At 38.5% G+C, this 24029-nt stretch overlaps 2 protein-coding genes across 8 annotated transcripts in view; both read left to right on the forward strand.

Moving 5' to 3' along the window:
* The window catches only part of MED13 (mediator complex subunit 13), a 95232-nt gene extending 89473 nt beyond the window's left edge, over positions 1-5759 (forward strand). For both annotated transcript variants that reach the window (XM_027087275.1, XM_027087274.1), the window contains exons 29-30: positions 1281-1381; positions 1736-5759. In XM_027087275.1, coding sequence (XP_026943076.1) covers positions 1281-1381; positions 1736-1868 — 234 coding nt within the window. In that variant the 3' untranslated portion in view covers positions 1869-5759. The remainder of the gene's footprint in view (positions 1-1280; positions 1382-1735) is intronic.
* Positions 5760-14701: 8942 nt separating this feature from the next.
* INTS2 (integrator complex subunit 2) overlaps positions 14702-24029 on the forward strand; it is a 51940-nt gene continuing 42612 nt past the window's right edge. For 2 of the 6 annotated variants that reach the window (XM_027087276.1, XM_027087281.1), the window contains exons 1-7: positions 14702-14778; positions 16045-16351; positions 17637-17775; positions 20275-20377; positions 21213-21326; positions 23325-23455; positions 23697-23870. In XM_027087276.1, the coding sequence (XP_026943077.1) occupies positions 14760-14778; positions 16045-16351; positions 17637-17775; positions 20275-20377; positions 21213-21326; positions 23325-23455; positions 23697-23870 (987 nt within the window). In that variant the 5' untranslated portion in view covers positions 14702-14759. Of the gene's footprint in view, positions 15062-15890; positions 16352-17636; positions 17776-20274; positions 20378-21212; positions 21327-23324; positions 23456-23696; positions 23871-24029 lie in introns of all 6 variants that reach the window. The other 4 variants (XM_027087280.1, XM_027087279.1, XM_027087278.1 and 1 more) reach the window with 4 other exon arrangements.

Below are 24029 nucleotides of genomic sequence, written 5' to 3' on the forward strand. Positions count from 1 at the left end.
CATTGTTTACCTGCCATTTACCACCAAACTTACTTTAATACACAGGAAAAGGGTAACACCTATTAATAGTGTTTCACAGAACATATTTTTAAGAAACACCACTTCACAAAAAGTCCAAGGGACTATCCAGATTCTTTTCTACTCAATATTTGCAGAGAGGATAGTGTAAAGTGGGCATTCACCCTCAGATACAGTGTAACAAGATTAGGACTTCTGGTCTGAATTATCAGGTAAGGCATAACTTACCATAATTTTGTTCACCTTTTGTTTTCATACATCCCATTTTATTTCTATACCATAGGCAAATAAAACCATCTGGTATGTTTCTCTTGGCTTGGGAAAAAAATAGGTTGTTACCTAGATGATTAAAAAATCTTTTTATCATTGAAATTAGAGCACTGGTACTAAGTACATTCATTTATTTGTAGTGATCTGCCACATGAGAGACGTTTGCTTATAACTCAAATCAAGAGTTTATGGGCAGTTGAAACATATTTTTGGTTATATTTCTGAATATACAACAAGATTTTATACGTATATTACAATTGTAGAGGAGAGAACACCTAAATATAAAATAGTACCTTTTACAGTAGTATACAGAGTGAGACCTGTCAAGAGTTTCTACAGGGACTTCCCTGGTGGTCCAGTGGTTAGGACTGTGCACTTCCATTGCAGGGGCCTCGGGTTTGATCCCTGGTCGTGGAACTGAAATGTGAAACGAGTACCACATTCCTTTCTTTCATTCTTCATTGCCATACCTAAATGGGTGTGCCAGTTGTTATTAAGCCTCCATTGTGAAATTGAGTGGGCAAAGGAATGCATCTGTGCTCACAATTCCACCAGAGGTAGCTCTGCTTAAGGTTTATCACTTCCTAAGTAAAATATTTGCATATGCTTATTTCTATTACTGTTTTCATTGCTAGGCCTAGGTTAATTTGCACAGTCTATGTAACCTAGAGACTGTACTCAGGTTTATCAATTTTGTGCTTTCTTAAACATTTACTTTACATATCTAGGCAGGTTACACTTAGCAAATAATTAGAGATCCTTTTTCAGGATTATTATGCGGTCTCAAAAGCAATAAAGCTGAAAAAGTTTTAAGTTCACACTTAAAAATTACTTATGTAATGAATTAAAGAAGAAGATCAAACATGTTTATAGTGGCTCCCATTCATTACATAGATCTAAAATGTATTTCATCAAGGAAGAGACCTTGCGAGAATAAGGTAAAACCAACAGATCTTTTCCATTTGGCTGACTGATTACCTGTTATTTTTTAGGCCTCTTTGCACCTCCACGTGCCTTCAGTGCAATCTGACGAGCTGCTTCACAGTAAACACTCCCACCCACTTGACTCAAATCAGACTTCAGATGTCCTCAGGTACAGCTCTTTTTACCATTAAGAATTCTCCATAACAACTTTGCAAGAATACAATGTTGATCCTTATGTATTTTTCTCATTTTTGGCGGTAGTTTACAGTTATGCACCCTTGGATTGCTAGATGAATTATATATCATTCAGAGTGAGTGCTTTTCTTTCTAACACGTGTAGTCTACTTTTGAGAACAATTTTAATGAAAATCAGTTTTCTTTAGTCTCCTCAAGACTCTCTATTTCATACCTTCCACTTTTTTCTTTAAATTGACTTTGAATCTTAGATGCCATCATTGGAAATTGCTTCCAGAATTTAAAGTGCAAGTAAACACGTGACTTACATAGTTTACTTGCTTTTCAGGTTTGTTTTGGAACAGTACAATGCACTCTCCTGGCTAACCTGTGACCCTGCAATCCAGGACAGACGCTCATGTCTCCCAATTCATTTTGTGGTGCTGAATCAGTTATATAACTTTATCATGAATATGCTGTGATCTTCATTTGATGGAACTGTGCAAGAAAAGAACAAGGGAAAAAGATATTTCGCTGCAAGATTAAGTTACAATTATCTTCTCAGTGAAAGTCATTTGTGATGGGGTCTAATTCTTATTACTTCAACAAATATTGTTTTGACTTGGGGGTATGGGCGATAACCCTGTTATTTTTCATTGACTATACTGAACTCTTTAGGATGATGACTGATCATACAAAGCGTATTATAACATTTTCGTAGCAAAATTAACCTTTTTTTTCCAGTCACAGTATTTGTGAAAAGTAATGAGCCATAGTACCCAGTCATGTTAAATGAATATTAAAAGCATGGAGAAGGAAACATGAGGAACAATGAATTTCAACATATGGCTTCAGAACATCAAGATGTTCTTGTATTGGATTATAGTATCTAGTATTCAAAATGCCTGCATCTCTTATTTATTGTAAGTTTTTAAATGTATAAATTGTCTTATATTTCTTAACCTCTTTTATAAAAATTTTCCTAGAAGGTTTATACTGCCTTCTTGCTTTAAAGCAATTGGTCTAAAATATATGTAATCGTCTTAATTAAAAAGTTGCAGTAGGGTTGCTTTTAGAGTATTATTTTTTTGTAAGGGGGTGGGTGGGACAGTAAATTTGTATTGTCTTGATGTACAGTTTAATGGGGATAGAGGGGGAATAATGTCCATACCATTGTGTGTGGAGGATTTACAGCTAAGCTGTAGTTGCAGAGTACATGTACAGTAATGAAGTTCACTGTGTTTATAAATTGAAAAGGTACCAGGTCTTACAACATTTTATATATCAGTCACACCTTTACAGAATAACATGATGGCAATATACAAGTGATATTGTTAGGTGGTTTAACTTAGAATAAAATGAGAATTCTTCAGTTATATTTTGTACTATGGTTTAGGGCTATGACTAATATTTCAGGCCATTTCCAGTGAAAGAAACTTAGTTTTACAAGAAAAACATTTGCTACTGAATGCTTAAACTAATTTTGGTGTTTAATGTTACATGCTTACATTTTTTGTTGTTGTTTTAACAGTGGCACATCTAGGCATGGGAATATTATTACTTATGAAAATTATCTTCAGGATCTGCTATAAGGTTGAACTTTAGCCCAGCTCTAGGCATTTTACAAATTATTTTAAGAGCAGTCACTCTTGATTGACTTTTTTTTTTTTAGTTAAAGATTGGGAATGTGTGTGAGAGTATGCATATGTATGGATGTGTGAGTGCAATCAAACTGTGGTGTAAATAGATCCTCAGTGAATTCTGGTATTCAGACTATTCCACTAGTTAAAGAACCATTTTCTAAACTTAACCTGTTTCCTTTTGCCTTTTTATTTATTTAATTTTCTTGGTTTGGAGATGGCAGTCCCAAACACCAGAGTCTGTACTTTTCTGTAACACAGCTCAGATTAAGGCAGGGCATATGCCAAGGAGGTTCTCACCTCCCTAAAGAAGGGACTTGAATTTTAGGGACTTTAATTCACCCCTTCCTTCAATACAGCTTTCCCTCTTCTTGTTTGCACATGCCAAGATAACTGCTTCTATGCAGGCTTTATCCCCTTAAAAAATCCTTTCTACAGTGCTGCTCACAAGAGAGTCCAAGTTAGCCTCCTACCTGTGTCGCTGACTTGAATTCACAGTCGCCAAGTCTACCTGTCTTTCTTGGAAGCAGTCTAGCTAAATTTTGAATTTGTATGTTCACTAATTCTCTACAAGGACAAAATTGATTGTATTTACAAAACTGTAATTTGGTATGTTTTGTTGTTTTTTGGTTGGCTTTTGTTTTTTTAACTGAAACTTGTTTTGTAAATACTATATGCTTAGCTTAAATATCACTTTCTTATGAACAATATAATTTCTTCAAATTGTGTATATTGAAACATTAGCAAGTCTTGTTTTTCCTATAGAAAAAACAATTGGTGACAGAGGTTTTTGATCATTTCTTCAAAATTATAATGCAATCCCAATGGTCAGCATATTTTGAAGTTAAAATTTAAAGATCACATCTCTGCATTTGTTCTTAAATTATGCTAACACACTACAGATTATGTTGGCATATTTTGTTCTGTACTTTAAAAAAAAACTTGTCTGAGATTTGAGGGGAAAGATGCTTATTTGGAATTTCTATTAAAACAGTATCCTTTTTTATATATTTTATTAACTCAATAGTGACTCTTACAAATAAAAGCTGTATTCTCAATTGTTTAAATCACTAGCCTATAGTAACCACACCTCAGTTTGAAAACAGATTTTTAAAAAATTATTCCCTGATAGTTTCTTTTATATGGAGCCATAAGGAAGGAACCCATTATACAATTCCTTTTTATCTGGGAATCAGGGAATAGTTCCCAAATATACAGGATTTACTGATAAGATTTTTTTTGCCCTTCATATATAAATTCACACTCAAATAGAAAATTATTAAATAGCCATTAGAAAAGGTCAGGAGATTTGGTTCAGGAAAAAAAAAATAAATTAAGCCTTTCATGCAGGATGATGGATCTGACTACTAATGTACTGTCACAGACAAGTATGGGTAGTTTTGTTTTGTTTAAATAGGTAAGCAAAGTAATATACTTTATACCAGTTGATCACCAACACCTTGACTTCTTTGTTACAGTGCTAATGTCTGTTTTTTGTGCAGTTATCCATTACAAAGCAGGGTGGGAGTTGAATATTTTGGCATTTTAAAAGATTAGTTATATAATGTCTGCTTCCAGCCAGTGAGAAACATCTAGCCATACCTTTCTTATGCAAGCCATTCAGTTATCAGGACTGTGAATTAACACTGTATGAATAAATTTCTGTACACCTTATTGTTTGGCCAGAAGGCCACCAAGTGTACTTATATGTAATCCTTAAATTTTAAAGTAGCTGTAATTTTTAAATCTTTCTAACTTTTCTTAAACCACTAAAATTAAGCTCTTACTACTTAGTCAACTATCCTCAGCTGTATTCGTACTCAATTGTCAGTATGGCACAGATTACTGTATTAAAATATTCTCCTTTCGTCTTCATATTTACCTTCTGAGGTAATTTTTTAACTTAATGTGTTACTACAAAGATTTTCAGATCTTTAATCAAGCACTATGTTAATACTGTAATATCAAAGTACTATGTTGCATTATTTAAAATGTTCAAATTGAATACATTAAAAGGAAGTTTTTAAATGCTGTTGCATCATATAATTTGCTATTCATCCACTATGGCATCGCATATCAGTCTGTTAATACATTTAATGTTGCATGAGTGATGTTTTGGTCTGGGTTTCCTCTTAAGAGTTTAGTTTGTCTAAATTAAGGAAAAATGTTTTTGACATACATTTTTTTTTGTTTCCCCCCACCCCTCAAAAAAATCTGCTAGAAATCTTGACCTTTCGATTTTTCTTGGTGTTTTAATGGGCCCAGAACTGTGTTTAAATTTTTATATATATGTTTTCTTTTTTGTGGAGTATTAATTTAAAAACTGGATTTGGGACCTAAAATACTCCTCAGGTTGATGTATTCATGAAGTTTTAAAATAGCTTTAGTTTTCAAAGTAAACTGGATTTGTGGACCTTAAAGTTACTGAGTTTAAACTACAAATTGTAATGTCATTACTGGACATGTCCGCATCAACTCTCTCAAAATAGCTTGGTCACTTTATGAAGGGGCGTTTTAAAGTTGTTTAGCAGTGAGATTTAATATGGTCCAATTGCTTTTCTTTTTTCTTTAACGCAACAAAAAAAGAAGAAGGAACAAACACTATTGCTGCCGAATGCCATAACACTGAGTTGTACAAATTGTGATTGAGGAAATGAAAAGGTTTATACTTTTTAAAAAAAACAAAAACAAAAAAAAAACTTCAAATGGAATAAATTATTCATGAAGCCTTCATTGTGGTGTCTCATTCTGTTGAAAATATTTGTCTTAAATTTGTGTAAAAAGTAGTATTTTTATGTCACTTATAAATGAAAAGGGGCAACCTAAAAACTGACTAATGGAGTTTCAATTTCTTCATCTGAAGTATTTTATTTTTTTAAAGATTTTAATCATACCTCGGTGTATAATATACAGGAAAATTGTATATGTACCTACGTATTAATTCCTTTTAGGCTGATCGGTTTGATATGTTTTCTAGTCTAAACAAGTTACCTTCAAATATTTAAAGCTTAATTGTGTCTCTTTTAAATCACACAGATGTTTTTGAAACATAAGAAAAGTGGGTTTTTTTTTTTTTTTTTTTTTTTGGCTGTGCCGCACAGCTTGGGGGATATTAGTTCCTGGACCAGGGATTGAACCTGGGCTTTTGGCAGTGAAAGCACAGAGTCCTAACCACTGGACTGCCAGGGAACTCCCAGAAAAGTGTTGTTCACATATGAACAACCCACTGAAAATAGCTAAGCGCATTTTTTATAAGCTTCTGTTTAAAATATTTTTGTCCAAACTTAAGCTGAGTAAGGACAGATCCCAAAATTGTTGTGGTCATTTTAAAATCGTTTCTGACAGCGGAAGTAAAAAGAAAGAATCCTGTATGTTGTTGGAACATTTATTTAAAATTTTTTTGTCTTATGGTTTATATTACCTCTGATTTTTTTTCTAACTATTAAAACAGTTTAACTTTATGTTAAAGTTAAAAAGCAGGGACTTCCATGGTGGTCCAGTGGTTAAGACTCCATGCTCCCAGTGCAGGGGACCCGGGTTCGATCCCTGGTCAGGGAACTAGATCCTGCATGCTGCAACTAAAAAAAATAGATCCCATGTACAGCAACTAAGACCCAGTGCAGCCAAATAAATAAATAAATAATTTAAAATAAATAAAAACACCTGCAAATCAAGCTTTTGGGGGGGAGGGGTACTCGTTGCTCAACTACATACACCCTTTCTTTACTGTTTGTAGTTTTAAGTATTGAAAACCAATCTCTGAAAAATCCTATTTTGAGTGGCTTACTGATATTTTTTCTTCAGTATTTGTTAAGAATTCAAGCTGCTTAGAGACAGACATGTTCCCTACCTTAGGCAAATATACTTTTTACATTGTGACCCACTGTGGTACATCATGGCAAAATCTAAGACTTGAAAGCTCAAGATGGTAGTGAATCCCTGGGAATCTTTTCTTGCAGAACTTCTGCCAAGTTCTCCATATGAATTAAGAACTACAGATTGAGAGGTAAAATCATGGAATATGGTGAACATTTTGAAATGTTCTACAAGGAATATATTGCACATGCAAGTGACCTTGGCATCTTGATATTAGTAGCACATTATTTACGTAAGTACAGGCATATCTCATTTTACTGCACTTCACTTTATTGTACTTGGCAGATAATGGGTTTTTTACAAATTGAAGGTTTGTGGCACCCTGCGTTAAGTCTATCAGTGCCATTTTTCTAGCAGCATTTTCTCACTTCATGTCTCGGTGTCACATTTTGGTAATTCTCACAATATTTTTAACTTTATTATTATATTTCTTACGATGATCAATGATCTTTGATGTTACTGGTACTATAGGCTCAGATGATAGCATTTTTTAGCAGTAATGTATTTTTAAATTAAGGTATGTACATTGCTTTTTTAGACATAATACTGTTGCATACTTAACAGACTACAGTATAGTGTAAACATAACTTTTACATGCACTGGGAAACCAAAAATTTCATGTGACTTGCTTCATTATATTTGCTTTACTGCAGTGGCCTGAAACCAAACCCACAATGTTTCCGAGGTATACCTTGTATGTATTTGCTAATGAACTTGATGAGGTGACTTGAAATAATATCAGCTTATTACTAAAGGTACAAATATACATTTATCACAATTCTAGAATCAAAATTACAACATGTTCTAACAATTTTTTTTCTGTTTAATGATTTTATTATCAAAATATGCCCAAGACAAAATTGTTACTACAGAACTATTAAATATTTGGAGCTATAGGGTCCTTGTAGGTTTTTAAGAAGTCTGGAGGCAGAACGTCTACTTCAGGATAAAGGTAGAAATGCTGTTTGAGCTCTATTCAAGCTATTTGTAGTAAATAAATAACCTTTGAAACGTTAGTTTCTAGGGAAACGGACCGTTATCTCTCAGGCATGTTAAATGTTCAGGCTTTGCTTAACAAGGTATTCAGGGTGTATTGCTCTGTTAACAACTAGTTCAGATAAGTCAATTCCCCATGCCCCCAAGAACGTATAGTTAAGAGTATAAAAGTCCCTTAACAAGATATTCAGGGTGTATTGCTCTGTTAACAACTAGTTCAGGTAAGTCAATTCCCCATGCCCCCAAGAACGTATAGTTAAGAGTATAAAAGTCCAAAGGGCACACTGGGTTATTTGAAGGGTTCACATAAGCAAAAACAAAAGAGAAAGGAAGAGAGTCTGTGGTTTCGGCTCATGGTAAAAGATAAATTTAACTGTTGTGAAAGTATTCCTGAATCATCTATACTGATACTAAGTCTACAGTTTCCAATATCTTCCTGTGTATACGCTAGAAAACATCAATCCTGGACTGAAAACTAAAGAGCCCTCATTCTCAGGGTCCTATAGCTGTAACCAGAAATTCTGTTTAATATTGTTTGAGGTGTTTTTTTTCTTTCAGAGCGACCCACCAGCACTGTTTCAGGAATGACCTTTTGTGAAGGTAAAAGGTTGATGTTTTAAAAACTTCCTTACTTTGCCACTCTCTACTACAGAGAAAAAAAAATCTTAGTGATACATTTCAACAGTCCCCAAACCATGTAGCGTCTTATAGGCTTGCATTCAGAATGCCTGAGTTTGTCTTGATTCTGCTTTTGTTGTTTCTTGAGTAAATCTACTTTTAACTAAAGTCAACAATCTTCCTCCACAAAAACCACCTGGTCCTTAATAGTGTTCCTTGTCACTGTGAATGGCACTACCATCCATTCAGTTGTGCCAACCACAAACTCTTCCTTGTAACCAGTCAGCAAAAACTGTTGGTCTTCTGTATTTACTGTCATATATGTCCATTTTTGCCTCTATTGGCCTGACCTTAGTCTAAATTAGCACTATGCAATGCTATAAAGGTGATTAGGGTAGAAGAACCTTATCTGGGTGGACCACTGCAATATCCTCCTAACTTCGTCTCTCTACTTTCAGTATGTTCTTTACTTGGTAGCTTAAAACCCTTTATGGCTGCTTCTTGCTCTAAAGATAGATACCAAAAGTCTTAGATGATTTGTCCTCTGCCTACTTCTCCACAAGCCCCAGAATGGGCCTTTCTCCTGTGTTCTCCTAGCCTCCTAGGCATTTGAGTTCTTTGAAAGTCCCACGGTTATTCTTCCCTTAAGGCCTCCCCCTACTTACCATGTATACCCTTGCCTCAGATCAGGGCCCCTTGTTATATACTCTTATTGTTATATATTCTTATTGTAACACTATATGGGGACTTCATAGTGTTTTTTGTAGTTTATAATTGATTGCCTCTGCTACCAAATGACTCCATAAGGGCAGAAATTTGGTCTGTTTTGCATACAGTTCCAATGCAACACTTAGCATGTAGTAAGGCACTGTAATATTTTTCGTATAGACTTCTTGTAACATACCAGAAATTACACAACTTAGCTTTAGTGTGAGTTTTGCAAATAATTTAAATGAAGTTATAACATTTAATTACTTGGAACTTTTTTCACATTAGTAGAAGTAGTTTGGCGTCACTGGATTAGGATTCTTGTACTCCTAGTTTTGCCACCTTCTTGCTTGTGACTTCAGACAAATCATTGAACCACTTCGAAGTCTCAATTTGCTCATTTGTACGTGAACTCAACCGTAACCATATCTTCCTAACCAGCTTCGTGAACCTCCAAGGAAACTGCAAAAAACACTTTGAAATTTTTAAAATACAAATGTGAGGGATGATTAATATAATACCTATGTTCTCTAGAAGAGTCAAATCCAGAATAAACCAAGGCTTGCAAGAGAAAAAAGATGCTTAATGGCAACAACAAATACGTTTCTAGCAAGAGCAAGGATGGAAAAGATACAGAGGGTAAAGTATTTAGTACTCAAGCTTTATCTCCCTTCTGTCCCAAACTACCCCCACTAAAAAGATATCAGCTTGAAGGGTCTTCAGGCTCTAAAATGTAAAATAACATGATGGAGTTAAAATCTGAGAGACAGTTAACTGATTTAAAGGAGTCTCAAGTCTCCACAACCAAACGAATTACATCCTGGGTGCTGAAAAAACTTGCAGATACGAATTCAGAAACACTGTAAAAATGAAGGGTTCTGAAAGAGTGGAAATTACAACTTGCCCAGTTTTTAAAGTTTAAAAAACTTATGTCCTAGGAGCTACTAACAAATTTACTTGACTCTAGGAACAAGATCCTCAGAAGCCAGGATAAAGCACTATGCGTTCAATAAACGAATTGATTATCTACCCTAGTAATGAGATACAAACCCTTGACCTTAAGCCCTCGGTCTACTGAGAAACATTTGTATAAACAGTTTGATAAGCCCTCTAAAGTGGTATGAGTGACAATGCAGTGCATATACAAGAGGGAATAGCTGATACCAAGCTCATATTTTATTTTCACAGCATTGATAAACTGATCACGGAAATCCACATTCAGCAGGTTATTTAAGATTTCATAATTCATGCTTGAATTAATTTAAAAAACCAATAGTAAGTGCCATACTGTGTGCCAAGGACAAAGAAATAAATATGAATCCTGCCCTCAAAGTACTTTCTGGTGAGAGGGACAGACTAAAAATTCTAACAGTTACAGGGTAATGTATGAAGTACTACGATGGAAAGAAGCAAAGGGTGGCTTGGGAGCACTGGAGAAGGGTACTTAGGTCTAATGAAGAGATAGGTGATTTGTCAGGAAAGGATTTCTTACAAGGGAACACTAGAAGTGAGACTTAAAGGATACTTGGGGGTTACTACATAAAGAGAATAAAAGGCATTCCACACAGGAAGTACAGTGGGGGAGAAGACCCATGAATAACATGAAGGATTTGGGAAACAAGCAGTTCAGACTGACTAAAACGGAGGCACCATGGTGGGACATGGCAGAAGTCTAGGCTAGAGAGGAGTCGGACCACGAAAAAACTGTCTTTTGAGTGCCACCTTAAAGAAAGTGAACTTTATCCCTTAGAAGGGAAGTGTTTTAGTAGTTGGGATGATTCATAATTGGTTGAACAATTATACCCAAAAAGGCTTGATTGGTGGAGCTATGTCAACTTGGAGGGATGTCTCTAATGTTATGCTACAGAACCTTGGCTGGACCCAATTGTACTCAACAATTTACCTATAAAATTAATGTAGGGCTTCCCTGGTGGCACAGTGGTTGAGAGTCCGCCTGCCGATGCAGGGGACACGGGTTCGTGCCCGGGTCCAGGAAGATCCCACATGCCGCGGAGCAGCTAGGCCCGTGAGCCATGGCCGCTGAGCCTGCGCGTCCGGAGCCTGTTCTCCGCAACGGGAGAGGCCACAACAGTGAGAGGCCCGAGTACCACAAAAAAAAAAAAAAAAAAAAAAATTAATGCAGATATGATATGTTTAGCCAAAGCAGATAGCCGGTATAAAAGAAGAGTCCAAAGGTTCTTGACAGGCAGAAACAACTGAAGAAATTTTGTAAAATAGACACACTGTTGAGGATAATTATAAAAAGAGTTCCATGTTGAGAAAACTGGAGCTAGATATCTCCTGAGATCCCTTTACTTTTGAAATTCCGTGATTCTATTTCCAAAGAACATTGGTGCTCCTTTAAATACCTAAGTCTTCTAATTTGTTGAAGCTCATTTACTGGGCAATAATTTACATAAAAGCACCTAGGGTACCTGAAACACAGTAGATACTGTTTTTTTCTCTTTTTTTGTTTCTCTTTTTCTTTCTTCCCTTAGTCTGATTGAAAAATAGTTAAAGTAGGAAAGAATAAATCAAAGTAAGCCAGTCATGGTTGAGAGTCCGCCTGCCGATGCAGGGGACATGGGTTCGTGCCCCGGTCCGGGAAGATCCCACATGCCGCAGAGTGGCTGGGCCCGTGAGCCATGGCCGCTGAGCCTGCGCGTCCAGAGCCTGTGCTCCGCAAAGTAAGCCAGTCAGAGGTGAATGTTCACTTCATCCAGGACTTAAAGTATAGGAACTTTATAACATGTTTCATCAAATCTAAGACACCAGTAATTGCAAAACATTTTATGTACCACTAAGAAAAAAAAATGCTGTCAAGTACAGCTTAACACCTAGTAATTGTAAGATGTCCCAGTTTCAGAGATGTTAAAATGTGAAAAAAAGTCATCATAGAATTGATGAAACATGTCTTTTCATGAGGAGAAAAGGTAATGAGCCTCAGTACAACATTGGTCTTAAAAAGGGATTATTTCCTCAAACATTTAATAACAAAAAGGTATGCCATAATTATATAAGATACTCTTGATAATCCTTTGATAAGATACTCCTTTGATAATCAAAGTCTAATTTCTAGCATTATTTACCATTCTGGAAGTTCCCGAATCTGCCTTAAGTAAACATCTGATCTGCCAAGTCTTTAAAAATTGGTTTTAGTATAGTTAGGGAGTAGGCCTCAGAGGAAGCCAATCTAAAACTCAAAAGCTCATGAATAAATCTTTTTTCACTAGGATTTCTGAGTTCTATAGAATGATTACAAAAATGATTTCACTGGCAAACATTACAATGTAGATTTGAAAGACTTTTGTTGACTAAGTGGATATGAGGGGGAGAGGTTGGAGTCTAGGATGACTTCCAGGTTTCTAGCTTGAGCAACTCTCGGTGTTAGAAATATTCACTGAGATAAAAATTGGAAGAGAAAGGTACTTGGAGGAAGATAAGTATCAATACTCATCACCATTACACTCTAGATATCTCATTCAGGGAGGATATGATTTGCTATTCTCTACAGATCAAGATGGATGTACATGTTGTATCTCCATTAGTGATTACAGGATCATAAACAGAATTGGAAGAGATCTTAAAAATCACTTAGTTCGGGGCTTCCCTGGTGGCGCAGTGGTTGAGTCCACCTGCTGATGCAGGGGACACGGGTTCGTGCCCCAGTCTGGGAGGATCCCGCATGCTGCGGAGCGGCTGGGCCCGTGAGCCATGGCCGCTGGGCCTGCGCGTCCGGAGCCTGTGCTCTGCGTCGGGAGAGGCCACTGCAGTGAGAGGCCCACGTACTGCAAAAAAAAAAAATCACTTAGTTCATATCCACCTCCTCCTCTTATTCATCCCCCAAACCAGTGTTTGAATTCCCTTCACTCTTGTGAAATGATCATCCAGGGAGAATGAAATTGCTTAACCTCTCACTCTCGATTCCCACAACTGTAAAATGGAAATAATATTACCTACCTCAGAGAATTAAATCAGATAACAGATACAAAGCACTAGTGCCTAGCAAGTGTTCAGTAAGTAGGTCCTTAATAGATTATCAGCCTAAAAAGTGACAATATTGTACAGTTTGTAACCCATTGTGAAATTGATTGTGAAATCAATTTTAGTGTGCAGTGACCAGCAATTTAAAGAAGTGAAATAGAATACATGACATGTAATATGTGTATTATGTCATAAAACATTTGTTTCCCTGTAAATGTGGATATACATGTATATCTGTGCTCTGGGTCACAATGTGAAATGTATTACTGTGGGCCAGGTGGAAAAAAGTTTGAGAAACACTGTAACACACATGAGTTCTTTTCTTCCTTTGCTGATTTTTCGTGTTGAAAGCAGACCTTATTTTTAGAGAGATTATCCCTTTGTCAAAGCTTTAGAAACTATTAAGTACTGTATCTCTGTAAAATGTTTTTGTTTCGGCTCCCCGCATAATATCTGCTGAATAGAAGGTGTTAAATACACATTGGTTGAATCAGGAACCAGAAATAATATGAAAATATATAGAGACTAGAGGTTCTCAGTCTACTGGGTGATCAAAACTCCTTTGAGAAGTTGTTGCAAGTTTTGGACCCTCTTTCCAGAAGAACTCAAACACTCACAATTTTGCACGGATTCTAGAGAATTCCTTAAACTCCATCCATCGTCCTCTAAGGATCTATGATTCCTGAGAACCCGAAATGAAGATGTTTAATTTTAATTGATGACTGTGTGTTGAGGTCGAGAGCAGAAGAAGGCTTGGGATTAGATGGCTTTTTAAATTCTCCAACAAATCCTAGGATTATAAAACTGGTGCTGAAAGGGCACCACAGTTGTATGGGCAGAGATGGAAAGAAATGTGTACAGTCTGGTTCTATTAGTGTTCTGGTCAAAGAATAGTGGGGGCAACTTTAACTTTTTTTTTTTTAATTATTTATTTTTGGCTGCCTTGGGTCTTCGTTGCTTCTTGCGGGCTTTCTCTAGTTGCGGTGAGTGGGGGCTATTCTTCGTTGCGGTGCGCTGGCTTCTCATTGCGGTGGCTTCTCTTGTTGCGGAGCACGGGCTCTAGGCGCGGGGGCTTCGGTAGTTGTGGCTCTCGGGCTCTAGAGCTCAGGCTCAGTAGTTGTGGCGCACGGGGCTTAGTTGCTCCGCGGCATGTGGGATCTTCCCATACCAGGGCTCGAACCCGTGTCCTCTGCATTGGCAGGCGGATTGTTAACCACTGCGCCACCAGGGAAGTCCCAATTTTAACATTTCTTTTACACACGTTGTCATTTGAATGCCACGGTAGTCCTGTGATGATGAAACTGCAGTTCGGAGGGCCTTAATGATTCATCTAAAAGGATTCAGCTGGTATGCTCTGGAAAAGAGACTGCAAACAGCACGATCCTACAACTCCCAGGGGGAAGTTGGGTAGAGCAAACAGAGAAGGCGGAAGTGGGTGGAGCCGCCCATGCGTGCCGTTGCATCATCGCCGACGTCTCCGGTTTTCCTTTCGCAGCAACCCTTCTTTTCAGTCCAGTACGGTGGCCGACGGGAGCCAGGCGCTGGGGATGAATGAAGGTGCTCTGTGCAGGTTGAAGCAGTCTCCTCCGCTTTCCCCTCCCTTCAGCCCGGGCTGTGCCTTTGTGCGGTGTCCTCATCGAGCCCCCATCGCACCGCTGCCCCGATTGGTCCCGGCGACTGGGTTTTTGCTGCCCAGGTCGACTCAGGGCACAGGCAGGGCTGGGGAATCCGGATTATCGCCTAGGCCCAACTTTGGACAGCGCTCTAGATTTCTACCGCGTCCCGCCTCTAGTGCCGCCTCTAGGGCGCCGAATCCCCGTGGGGTACCGGGAGGTTGGAGGGTAGATTTTAAGGTATGAAGCTTTCACTTCTCAGGCGTCAGAGCGTTTCGGGGTCCATGTCCGCAACCTGCCCGACTTTTCTCAGCCAGAGGGATTGGTTGGTTCTCGTTACGCCCGGGGCCAGACCTATGAGCACACATGTCTTGGCGCCTCGGCTCTATCAGCCCGCCCCTCTGTTAAAAGGCCAGCTCCTTTTGCTTAAAAGCGAAACGCTTCTGCCCAGCCCTCTGTTACCCACGTTTCTGCTAGTCTGTGGGTCTCAAAGGGGATGGCTTTGGCGACCTGCTACTTGCTTTTTCTGTTTCTGATTGCTCTTGAAGACAGAGAAGTGCCCAAGTGGGACTCAGCTTTCTCCCACAGCTAATTGCACCTACACAGCTGGTTTTTTGTTTGTTTGTTACTAGTAACACAGGGGATATAGGATAGTGTTAAGGTCTCCAGGGCGTTATAACTGTCATAACTTCTGGCTAGTGAGGCGATTTACCAGTGCTTCCACCGACTCGTGGAGGGTGGGAAAGAGAAGCTTAACGGTTCTTCACATATGTTGGGTAGGCGTGTGAAAATAAAGAGGTACAAAAGGTGAGCGTCCTTAACTATGCTGTCCTTTTACTTGCATTGTGGCACTCATAGGACTGGTACAGTGGAGAAATTACTGGACTGGGATTTAGTAGATGAGGGTTCAGCCTTGGATTTTGCCACTGACTAGTAATACTCCTCTGGGCCTGTTACTTAATCTCTCTGGGTTTCATATTCCTTCTTTACAAAATGGGAGTATTAGAACAGAAGGTCCCTAAGTCTGAAAGAGGCATTAATATACTCTGTTTTCTTTCTCATTTTCCAGGTGGCAGTAGAAACATAGGGAGCCTTTAATTGTGCCAGGAATATTGCCAACATCAGGGCCTATTAAAGATAAACCACGTTTTTCAGAGGTTTTAAAAAGAGGGGAACTCATACATGTGGAGTTATACCCCTACTTTTTTTTTTTTAACCACTAGGATCAACAGTGATAATGACCGAGTGTACAAGCCTTCAGTTTGTCAGTCCTTTTGCTTTTGAGGCAATGCAGAAGGTGGACGTTGTTCGTTTGGCATCTTTAAGTGACCCAGAATTAAGACTTCTCCTGCCCTGCTTGGTGCGGATGGCACTTTGTGCTCCTGCTGACCAGAGCCAAAGCTGGGCTCAGGATAAAAAACTCATCCTTCGTCTTCTCTCTGGAGTGGAAGCTGTCAATTCCATTGTTGCTTTGTTGTCTGTGGACTTTCATGCTTTAGAACAGGATGCCAGCAAAGAACAGCAGCTTAGGTAATGTAATACTATATAATATGTGGATTGATTGGTATTTATTTCGATTTGCGTGAAAAGAGGGAATCAAATTTTTTTGGAGATTTTAGGGCTTCTTATTGCAGTGCGCTCTTCCAAAAAAGAGAAGATTGGGAATCTGAACTTTGGAGAGCATTTTTTTTTTTTTTTTTGCGGTACGCGGGCCTCTCACTGTTGTGGCCTCTCCCGTTGCGGAGCACAGGCTCCGGACGCGCAGGCTCAGCGGCCATGGCGTACGGGCCCAGCAGCTCCGTGGCTTGTGGGATCTTCCCGGACCGGGGCACGAACCCGTGTCCCCTGCATCGGCAGGCGGACTCTCAACCACTGCGCCACCAGGGAAGCCCTGGAGAGCATTTTTTAAAGTTATTTTTTATTTATAATTAAAATTCTAGGGTCTTTTGTATTTCTATTTTTTGTGGTACGCGGGCCTCTCACTGTTGTGGTCTCTCCCGTTGCGGCCTCTCACGTTGCGGAGCACAGGCTCCAGACGCGCAGGCTCAGCGCCCATGGCTCACGGACCTAGCCGCTCCGCAGCATGTGGGATCTTTCTAAGCCGGGGCATGAACCCGTGTCCCCTGCATTGGCAGGCGGACTCCCAATCACTGCGCCACCAGGGAAGGCCTCTAGGGTCTTTTGAATTCCATATTGTAAAATGTTGTGCTGAGAACTTTGGCTATATACACTGTTGTGCTCAGGCTAAACTGATTAGGCTAATTACTCTCAGTGGGAAGGGGGTAGGGTAAGTTCCCCTGGAGTAGAAGGATTTATTGGAATCTCCTGAGGGGCTTTTATTTTTATTTATTTATTTATTTTTTTTTTGGCTCTGCCACACAGCATGCAGGATCTTAGTTCCCTGACCGGGGATCTTAGTTCCCCAACCAGGGATGGAACCCCCACCCCCTGCAGTAGAAGTGCGGAGTCTTAACCATTGGACCTCCAGGGAAGTCCTGTAGGAGGCTTGTTAAGCTTGTACTGAGTCCCCCAAATTCTGGACATTTGTTTTGTCCTTCCTCCCCATTGTGGATCCAGTAGTGAGCCACTGTTGTTAATGGAAGTGGGTGTTAACTGTCAGTTGTAATGGAGTCTTTACACAGGTTGTGAATCTCTGAAATAGAAAAACAAAATATTTCAGAAGTAATACACTCATGAAATATATGAAAAGAATTCATATATTCTTTTGTAGATTATTTCTGTAAAAGGTCATTTTTATGCTTTTATTTCTGTGCCAGTGTTCTCATAATTGTTTTACACGTTTGTACTTTATTAGGCATAAACTTGGAGGAGGCAGTGGAGAGAGCATCCTGGTATCACAGCTGCAGCATGGACTGACTTTAGAGTTTGAACACAGTGATTCACCTCGTCGATTGCGTCTTGTGCTTAGTGAACTTTTGGCAATTATGAACAAGGTGCGTCTATTTTAATCACAGCTCAAAATATGCATGACTTGATGTCTACACATAGAAGGTAGAAACAGGCAAGAAGGCAGGCAGGTTGCATCCTCTCGTACACATATTTCTATTTGTTATGTAAGTGTCTTCCTTTCAAAGGCTTGAAAGGATATTAAATGCCTGCTTTTAAAGGCTGTTTCTAATTACTGTTTTCTCTAATTTATGCCTATTCTGCATTCTCTATCATAAGGTTTTTTTCTGTATGGAGTCCATTCAACGGCTTCTTGATATTTAGAAAGATATATAGCTCAAGAGTTGTATAAATGACAAAATTTGAAAATATCTCTATAGGATATAATTTCTCCCATAAAGTGTTGTGAAATATGTACGTGATTCCTAAAAAATGTGTGAGATTCCTTCAGATACTGACTGAATTATGTACCTCGTACGTAACGGTGACTGGGGAGTAGCAAAGCTGAACTGAACGTGGGATATTTGGCTAGCTTCACTCGCTAGGTGGCTGAACTGTTCCTGTGTACTAAAGAAGGCTATTCAACCTCTCATCTCAGAAAAATGATAGGTTACTTTCTTTCTTTCTTTTATTTAAAAAAATTTTTTAAGGGCTTCCCTGGTGGCGCAGTGGTTGAGAATCTGCCTGCCAATGCAGGGGACACGGGTTCGAGCCCTGGTCTGGGAAGATCCCACATGCCGCGGAGCAACTAAGCCCGTGAGCCACAACTACTGAGCCTGCGCGTCTGGAGCCTGTGCTCCACAACGGGAGAGGCCGTGACAGTGAGAGGCCTGCGCACCGCGATGAAGAGTGGCCCCCGCTCTCCGCAACTGGAGAAAGCCCTCACACAGAAACGAAGACCCAACACAGCTAAAAATAAAATAAATAAATTTAAAAAAACATGAGTTCCACATCCATAAAAAAAAAAAGTAAATGCTCAAAAAACACTATTTTTTTTAAAAAATTTTATTTATTTATTTTTGGTTGCATTGGGTCTTCGTTGCTGCATGGGCTTTCTCTAGTTGCGGCGATCGGGGGCTACTCTTCCCTGCAGTGTGTGGGCTTCTCATTGCGGTGGCTTCTCTTGCTGCAGAGCATGGGCTCTAGGCATGTGGGCTCAGTAGTTGTGGCACGCAGGCTTCAGTAGTTGTGGCTCATGGGCTCTAGAGCGCAGGCTTAGTAGTTGTGGCACTCGGGCTTAGTTGCTCTGCGGCATGTGGGATCTTCCCAGAGCAGGGCTCGAACCCGTGTCCCCTGCATTGGCAGGCAGATTCTTAACCACTGCGCCACCAGGGAAGTCCCTATTTATTTATTTTTATTGAAGATTTGCAATGTTATATTAGTTTTGGGTGTACATAGGTTACTTTAGGTCATGGACTTTTGGGTGATAATGGTTAATTGAAACTCTGAATTTTAAATTTGTGAATGTTAGGAGTTATCATACAGAGAACTAAATTGGATCTTCATATTAAGATGTCTTATATAAGATTGGGCCCAGAGTTTGAGAAGCAAATGTTTTGTACTTTGAGAATCTCAAGGTTAGTTAATTTATAATAAATAAAGTTTAGTTTTATCAATTGTGGACCAAAAAAACCTAAATTCTGTTTCCAAAGAAAATGCTGATGGGGGGGGCGGATTTAGTTAGTTCTAGATAGTTTTTAAGATGTGTTACAAATCTTAATTTTTTTTTCTATTACAAAGTTATTTACTTCAGCTCTTTTCTACTATACTGTTAGTCTTTAATTTTTTCTTTTTCTTTTATTTTTGATTTTTCTTATTTTTTTGGTCACACCATGTGGCTTCCAGGCTCTTAGTTCCCTGACCAGGGATCGAACCCGGGCCATCAGCAGTGAAAGCACAGAGTCCTTACCACTGAACTGCCGGGGAATTCTTGACAGTCTTTAATTTTAACTAATATTTTCCTACATCTTTTTCTTAATACTGTACTTGATGCCTCTAATGAAATAAGTGACCTGCCTCCTCTGAGCGGTTTCCAGTTTTTCAGTTCAGCACCCTTCAGCATATGGGAGATGTAGCAATGAAACTTCTGTAGGAAATTTTCAGAAAAGCTGGTTGGTACTTTTGATGACCTAAATTTTTATTCTTTGTTTTTCCCACACTTCATTTAGAACATGAATTTATAGCTGTTATACTGCTTTAAGTTTATAGTTTTTTAGCTTTTTTTTGAACTACAACTTATGTAGGTAGCATTCTTAGTTCATTTCTTTGGCTTGTCTTATCTTTAATTCCAGATGTCTCCAAATATTTGTATAGATATAAATTATCAAGACTCATATTGCGTGTCTGGAATAACAATGTGACTTGACTAATTGTGGTTAAATTGGTACGTTCATCCAGTACTGCATATTCTACTGTAGTATATTAATGACTTATTAAGAGACATGGTCTGTAAGCTCAAAAAATAATTACAAAAATAGTAAGGGGTCTAATTCATTACCTGAAATTAAGAGAGTTCATCATTTCTTTTTTCTTTCTTTTTTTTAAAGGTATCTGAGTCCAGTGGAGAATTTTTTTTCAAGTCATCTGAGCTATTTGAGAGTCCAGTCTATTTGGAGGAAGCTGCAGATGTACTTTGTATTTTACAAGCAGGTACTATAATGAGTGCTAAGATAAATTTCAGATATAGTTTCTTGTTAAATGATACTGTGTAACTTCTTAACCTGGAGTGTTGTGCTATTTTAAGGTTCACCTAATTAAGAATGTACCTTAAAAGTTTAGGTCAAAAATGACTAATAGTAGGACAATGATTAAGTAAATTATATTATTTCCATAGTATAGCATACTGTGCAGCCATTAAAGTGGTATATTTGAAGAAATTTAATAATTTAGGAGAATGTTCACAATATGTTAAATGAAAAAAGCAAGTGGCAAAATGGTAAGTAGAATATAATCCCAGTTTTGTTAAAAGTAATACCCATAGGGGGATTAAAATAAAATCTTTCAAATTACTAACTTTGAGTGATGGGATTAGAGCTGATTTTATTTATATTCTTTGCACTTTTTGTATTTTCTGGGCTCTTTATAATAGGTATGCATGATCAGAATTAAAAGATAGAGGACATAAAAATGCAGAGAAAATTTTCATGAAAGTAACTCTTTTGACCAACACTGTCCACCACAGCGATGACAGTGTTCTGTGTTGTGCTGTCTAGTACAGTAGCCACTAGCCACATGTGGTTATGGAGTACTTGAAATGTGGCTAGTGTGATTGAGGAATGAAACTATTTTTAATTTAATTTGATTTTAATTTAAATAGTCACATGTGGCTACTGGCTATCCTACTGGACAGTTCAACTCTAGACTATGAAAAGAAAGTACTTTAATTACTTTTAAAATGACATTGGTGAAATGTCAAAACATGTTTAATGTATGATACAATGAAATATCCCTCCTTAGTAGTAACACTGATTTTGTTTTCTTATAGAGCTCCCATCCCTGCTTCCTATAGTTGATGTAGCTGAAGCCTTGCTCCATGTTAGAAATGGTGCCTGGTTCTTGTGTCTGTTGGTGGCCAATGTTCCTGATAGTTTTAATGAAGGTAAATGTAATTTTAAAATGGGATATTGAAGAGATTTGCTTGGGCATGTACAGGACCTTTTTTTTTTTTTATAAATTTATTTATTTTTGGCTGCGTTGGGTCTTCTTTGCTGTGTGCAGGCTTTCTCTAGTTGCTGCATGTGGGGGCTACTCTTCATTATGGTGTGTGGTCTTCTCATTGCGGTGGCTTCTCTTGTTGTGGAGCACGGGCTCTAGGCTTGCGGCCTTCAGTAGTTGTGGCACGCAGCCTCAGTAGTTGTGCCCCGCGAGCTCTAGAGCACAGGCCCAGTAGTTGTGGCACACGGGCTTAGCCGCTCCTTGGCATGTGGGATCTTACCAGACCAGGGCTCGAACCCATGTCCCCTGCATTGGCAGGCGGATTCTTAACCACTGCACCACCAGGGAAGTCCCTAGGACCTATTGTTTGAGCTAAGAAGAAACACTTATAGGGTTTTATTTGAGATTTTATTTTTTGAAAATTTATTAGTGCGTATTCATTGTAGAAATGCTGAGTTTAGAGAATTCAAAATTGTTTTGAGGTTACAGATTTAAGTACAGTGAGTATGCAGCCAAATTTTTTTTTTTTGGCCATTCGTCACCAGTGCTATAATAGGGAAGTAAAAAATACTGAAGAAATAGAATATATAATCCCTGTGTTCCATGAACAAAGGGGAGAGAACATATATCTGTGAAATAGCCAAAGAGCAGTACGAGATATACGTAATCAGAAATACCAGCAATCAGACCTTTATTTTTTAGCCTTATTGCTATCAGCTTGCAGAAAAGTATAGGGTAGAAATTGAGAAAAATCAACTGAAATTTTCACCACTATTTCAAACTGCTAGTGACTGAAGATTGTTGTTTGGGTCTGAGTGAAATAAAAATTACATTTATTGAGCAAGGTAATTCGTGAATTGAGAGTCATGCAGAAAAAGATGCTGGATCTGGGGCGCATAATTTCTTTTTTTTTTAAAAATAAATTTATTTATTTATTTTTATTTGTTTATTTTTGGCTGCCCTGGGTCTCTGTTGCTGTGCGCGGGCTTTCTCTAGTTGCAGCGAGTGGAGGCTACTCTTTGTTGCAGTGCGCGGGATTCTCATTGTGGTGTCTTCTCTTGTTGCGGAGCACAGGCTCTAGGCACGTGGGCTTCAGTAGTTGGGGCACGCAGGCTCAGTAGTTGTGGCTTGCGGGCTCCAGAATGCAGGCTCAGTAGTTGTGGCACACGGGCACAGTTGCTCCGCGGCATGTGGGATCTTCCGGGACCAGGGCTTGAACCCCTGTTCCCTGCATTGGCAGGCAGATTCTTAACCGCTGTGCCACCAGGGAAGCCCTGGGGGGCATAATTTCTAACCTTGTCACTCACTCTTTGTGTGATCTCCATCAAGATACTTAACTTCTCATTTGAAAAATGGAGGTATTGATAATATTTCCCTTTTGTTTCTAAGAGATTTACTGAATATTACACGATAGGTTTAGGTTGACCTTTCAGCTCTTTAAAGATGTCATTCTGTTGTCTTTGGTATTTTTATCTTTATTCCTTTGTACAGGTTCCTTTTTTTCCTCTGGCTACTTTTATTTGTTTATTTTTTTTTTTATCCCTTCTGGCTACCTTTAAGATGTTCTCTTTATCACTGGTTTTCAGAGATTTGATTATGATGTGTCTTGGTATGATTTTCTTAGTGTTTATCCTTCTTGGGGTTTATTGAACTTCCGGGTTTTTAGTTTTCATCAAGTTTGGAAAAATTTCTTCAAATATATATATTTGTCTTTCATTCCCTTTTTCTGAGACATTACAAGTATGTTTGACTATTTGATGTTCCACAGGTCACAGTTCATTTTTTTGAGTCTCTTTTCACTCTTGGCTTTATTTTGATCAGTTTCTATTGCTATGTTTTCAAGTTTCTAATCTGCATAAATGAGCGATTCTCAAGACTGAAAAAATTGTTTCTGATATCCTACTTACAAAGCTTAAGGTAATAGAGCCTATTAAATGTTCAGTTTGTAGGGGCCTGATCAAAAATGGAGAACGACAAGATGAAGAGAGTCTTGGAGGAAGGCGGAGGACGGATGCCTTACGCTTCTTATGTAAAATGAATCCTTCTCAGGCCCTGAAGGTCCGAGGCATGGTGGTAAGAGATCTTATTATTTTTCTGAGATAAAAGCCTTTATATTAGGACCAGGAACTCTTCTCAAGATGGTTTTAGAATATTATAGAGATTTGGATTTATAGTTATAGACTATTACCTTCTTCTCTGGGTTTTTATGTTTTGTGTTATGTCCTCCCCTAAACTTTAGATGCTTTAGATTCTGGCTCATCCTGGCCCTTTTCCTTATGATACTGAATTCAGTTTGTTTTCTTTGCTCTGTTAGGTGGAAGAATGTCACTTGCCAGGTCTTGGAGTGGCTTTGACCTTGGATCATACTAAAAATGAAGCTAGTGAAGACGGAGTGAGTGACTTGGTTTGTTTTGTTAGTGGTTTACTTCTTGGAACAAATGCGAAAGTCCGGACTTGGTTTGGAACTTTTATCCGAAATGGACAGCAGGTGAGGGAGAAATACGTGTATAGACCAAGGATCAGGCTATTTTAGTAGTTAGTAAGAGAGGAAGAAACACTTTTAGAATGATGTCATTAAGTCCGTGGTTCTCAAACTTCTTAGTCTCAGGACCTCCTAACATTTAAAATAAATCATTGAGAACTCCAA

Source organism: Aethalodelphis obliquidens, unplaced genomic scaffold, assembly GCF_003676395.1.
Source record: "Aethalodelphis obliquidens isolate GAN/ISIS:26980383/991018 unplaced genomic scaffold, ASM367639v1 scaffold58, whole genome shotgun sequence".
NCBI classification, from domain to species: Eukaryota; Metazoa; Chordata; class Mammalia; order Artiodactyla; family Delphinidae; genus Aethalodelphis; species Aethalodelphis obliquidens.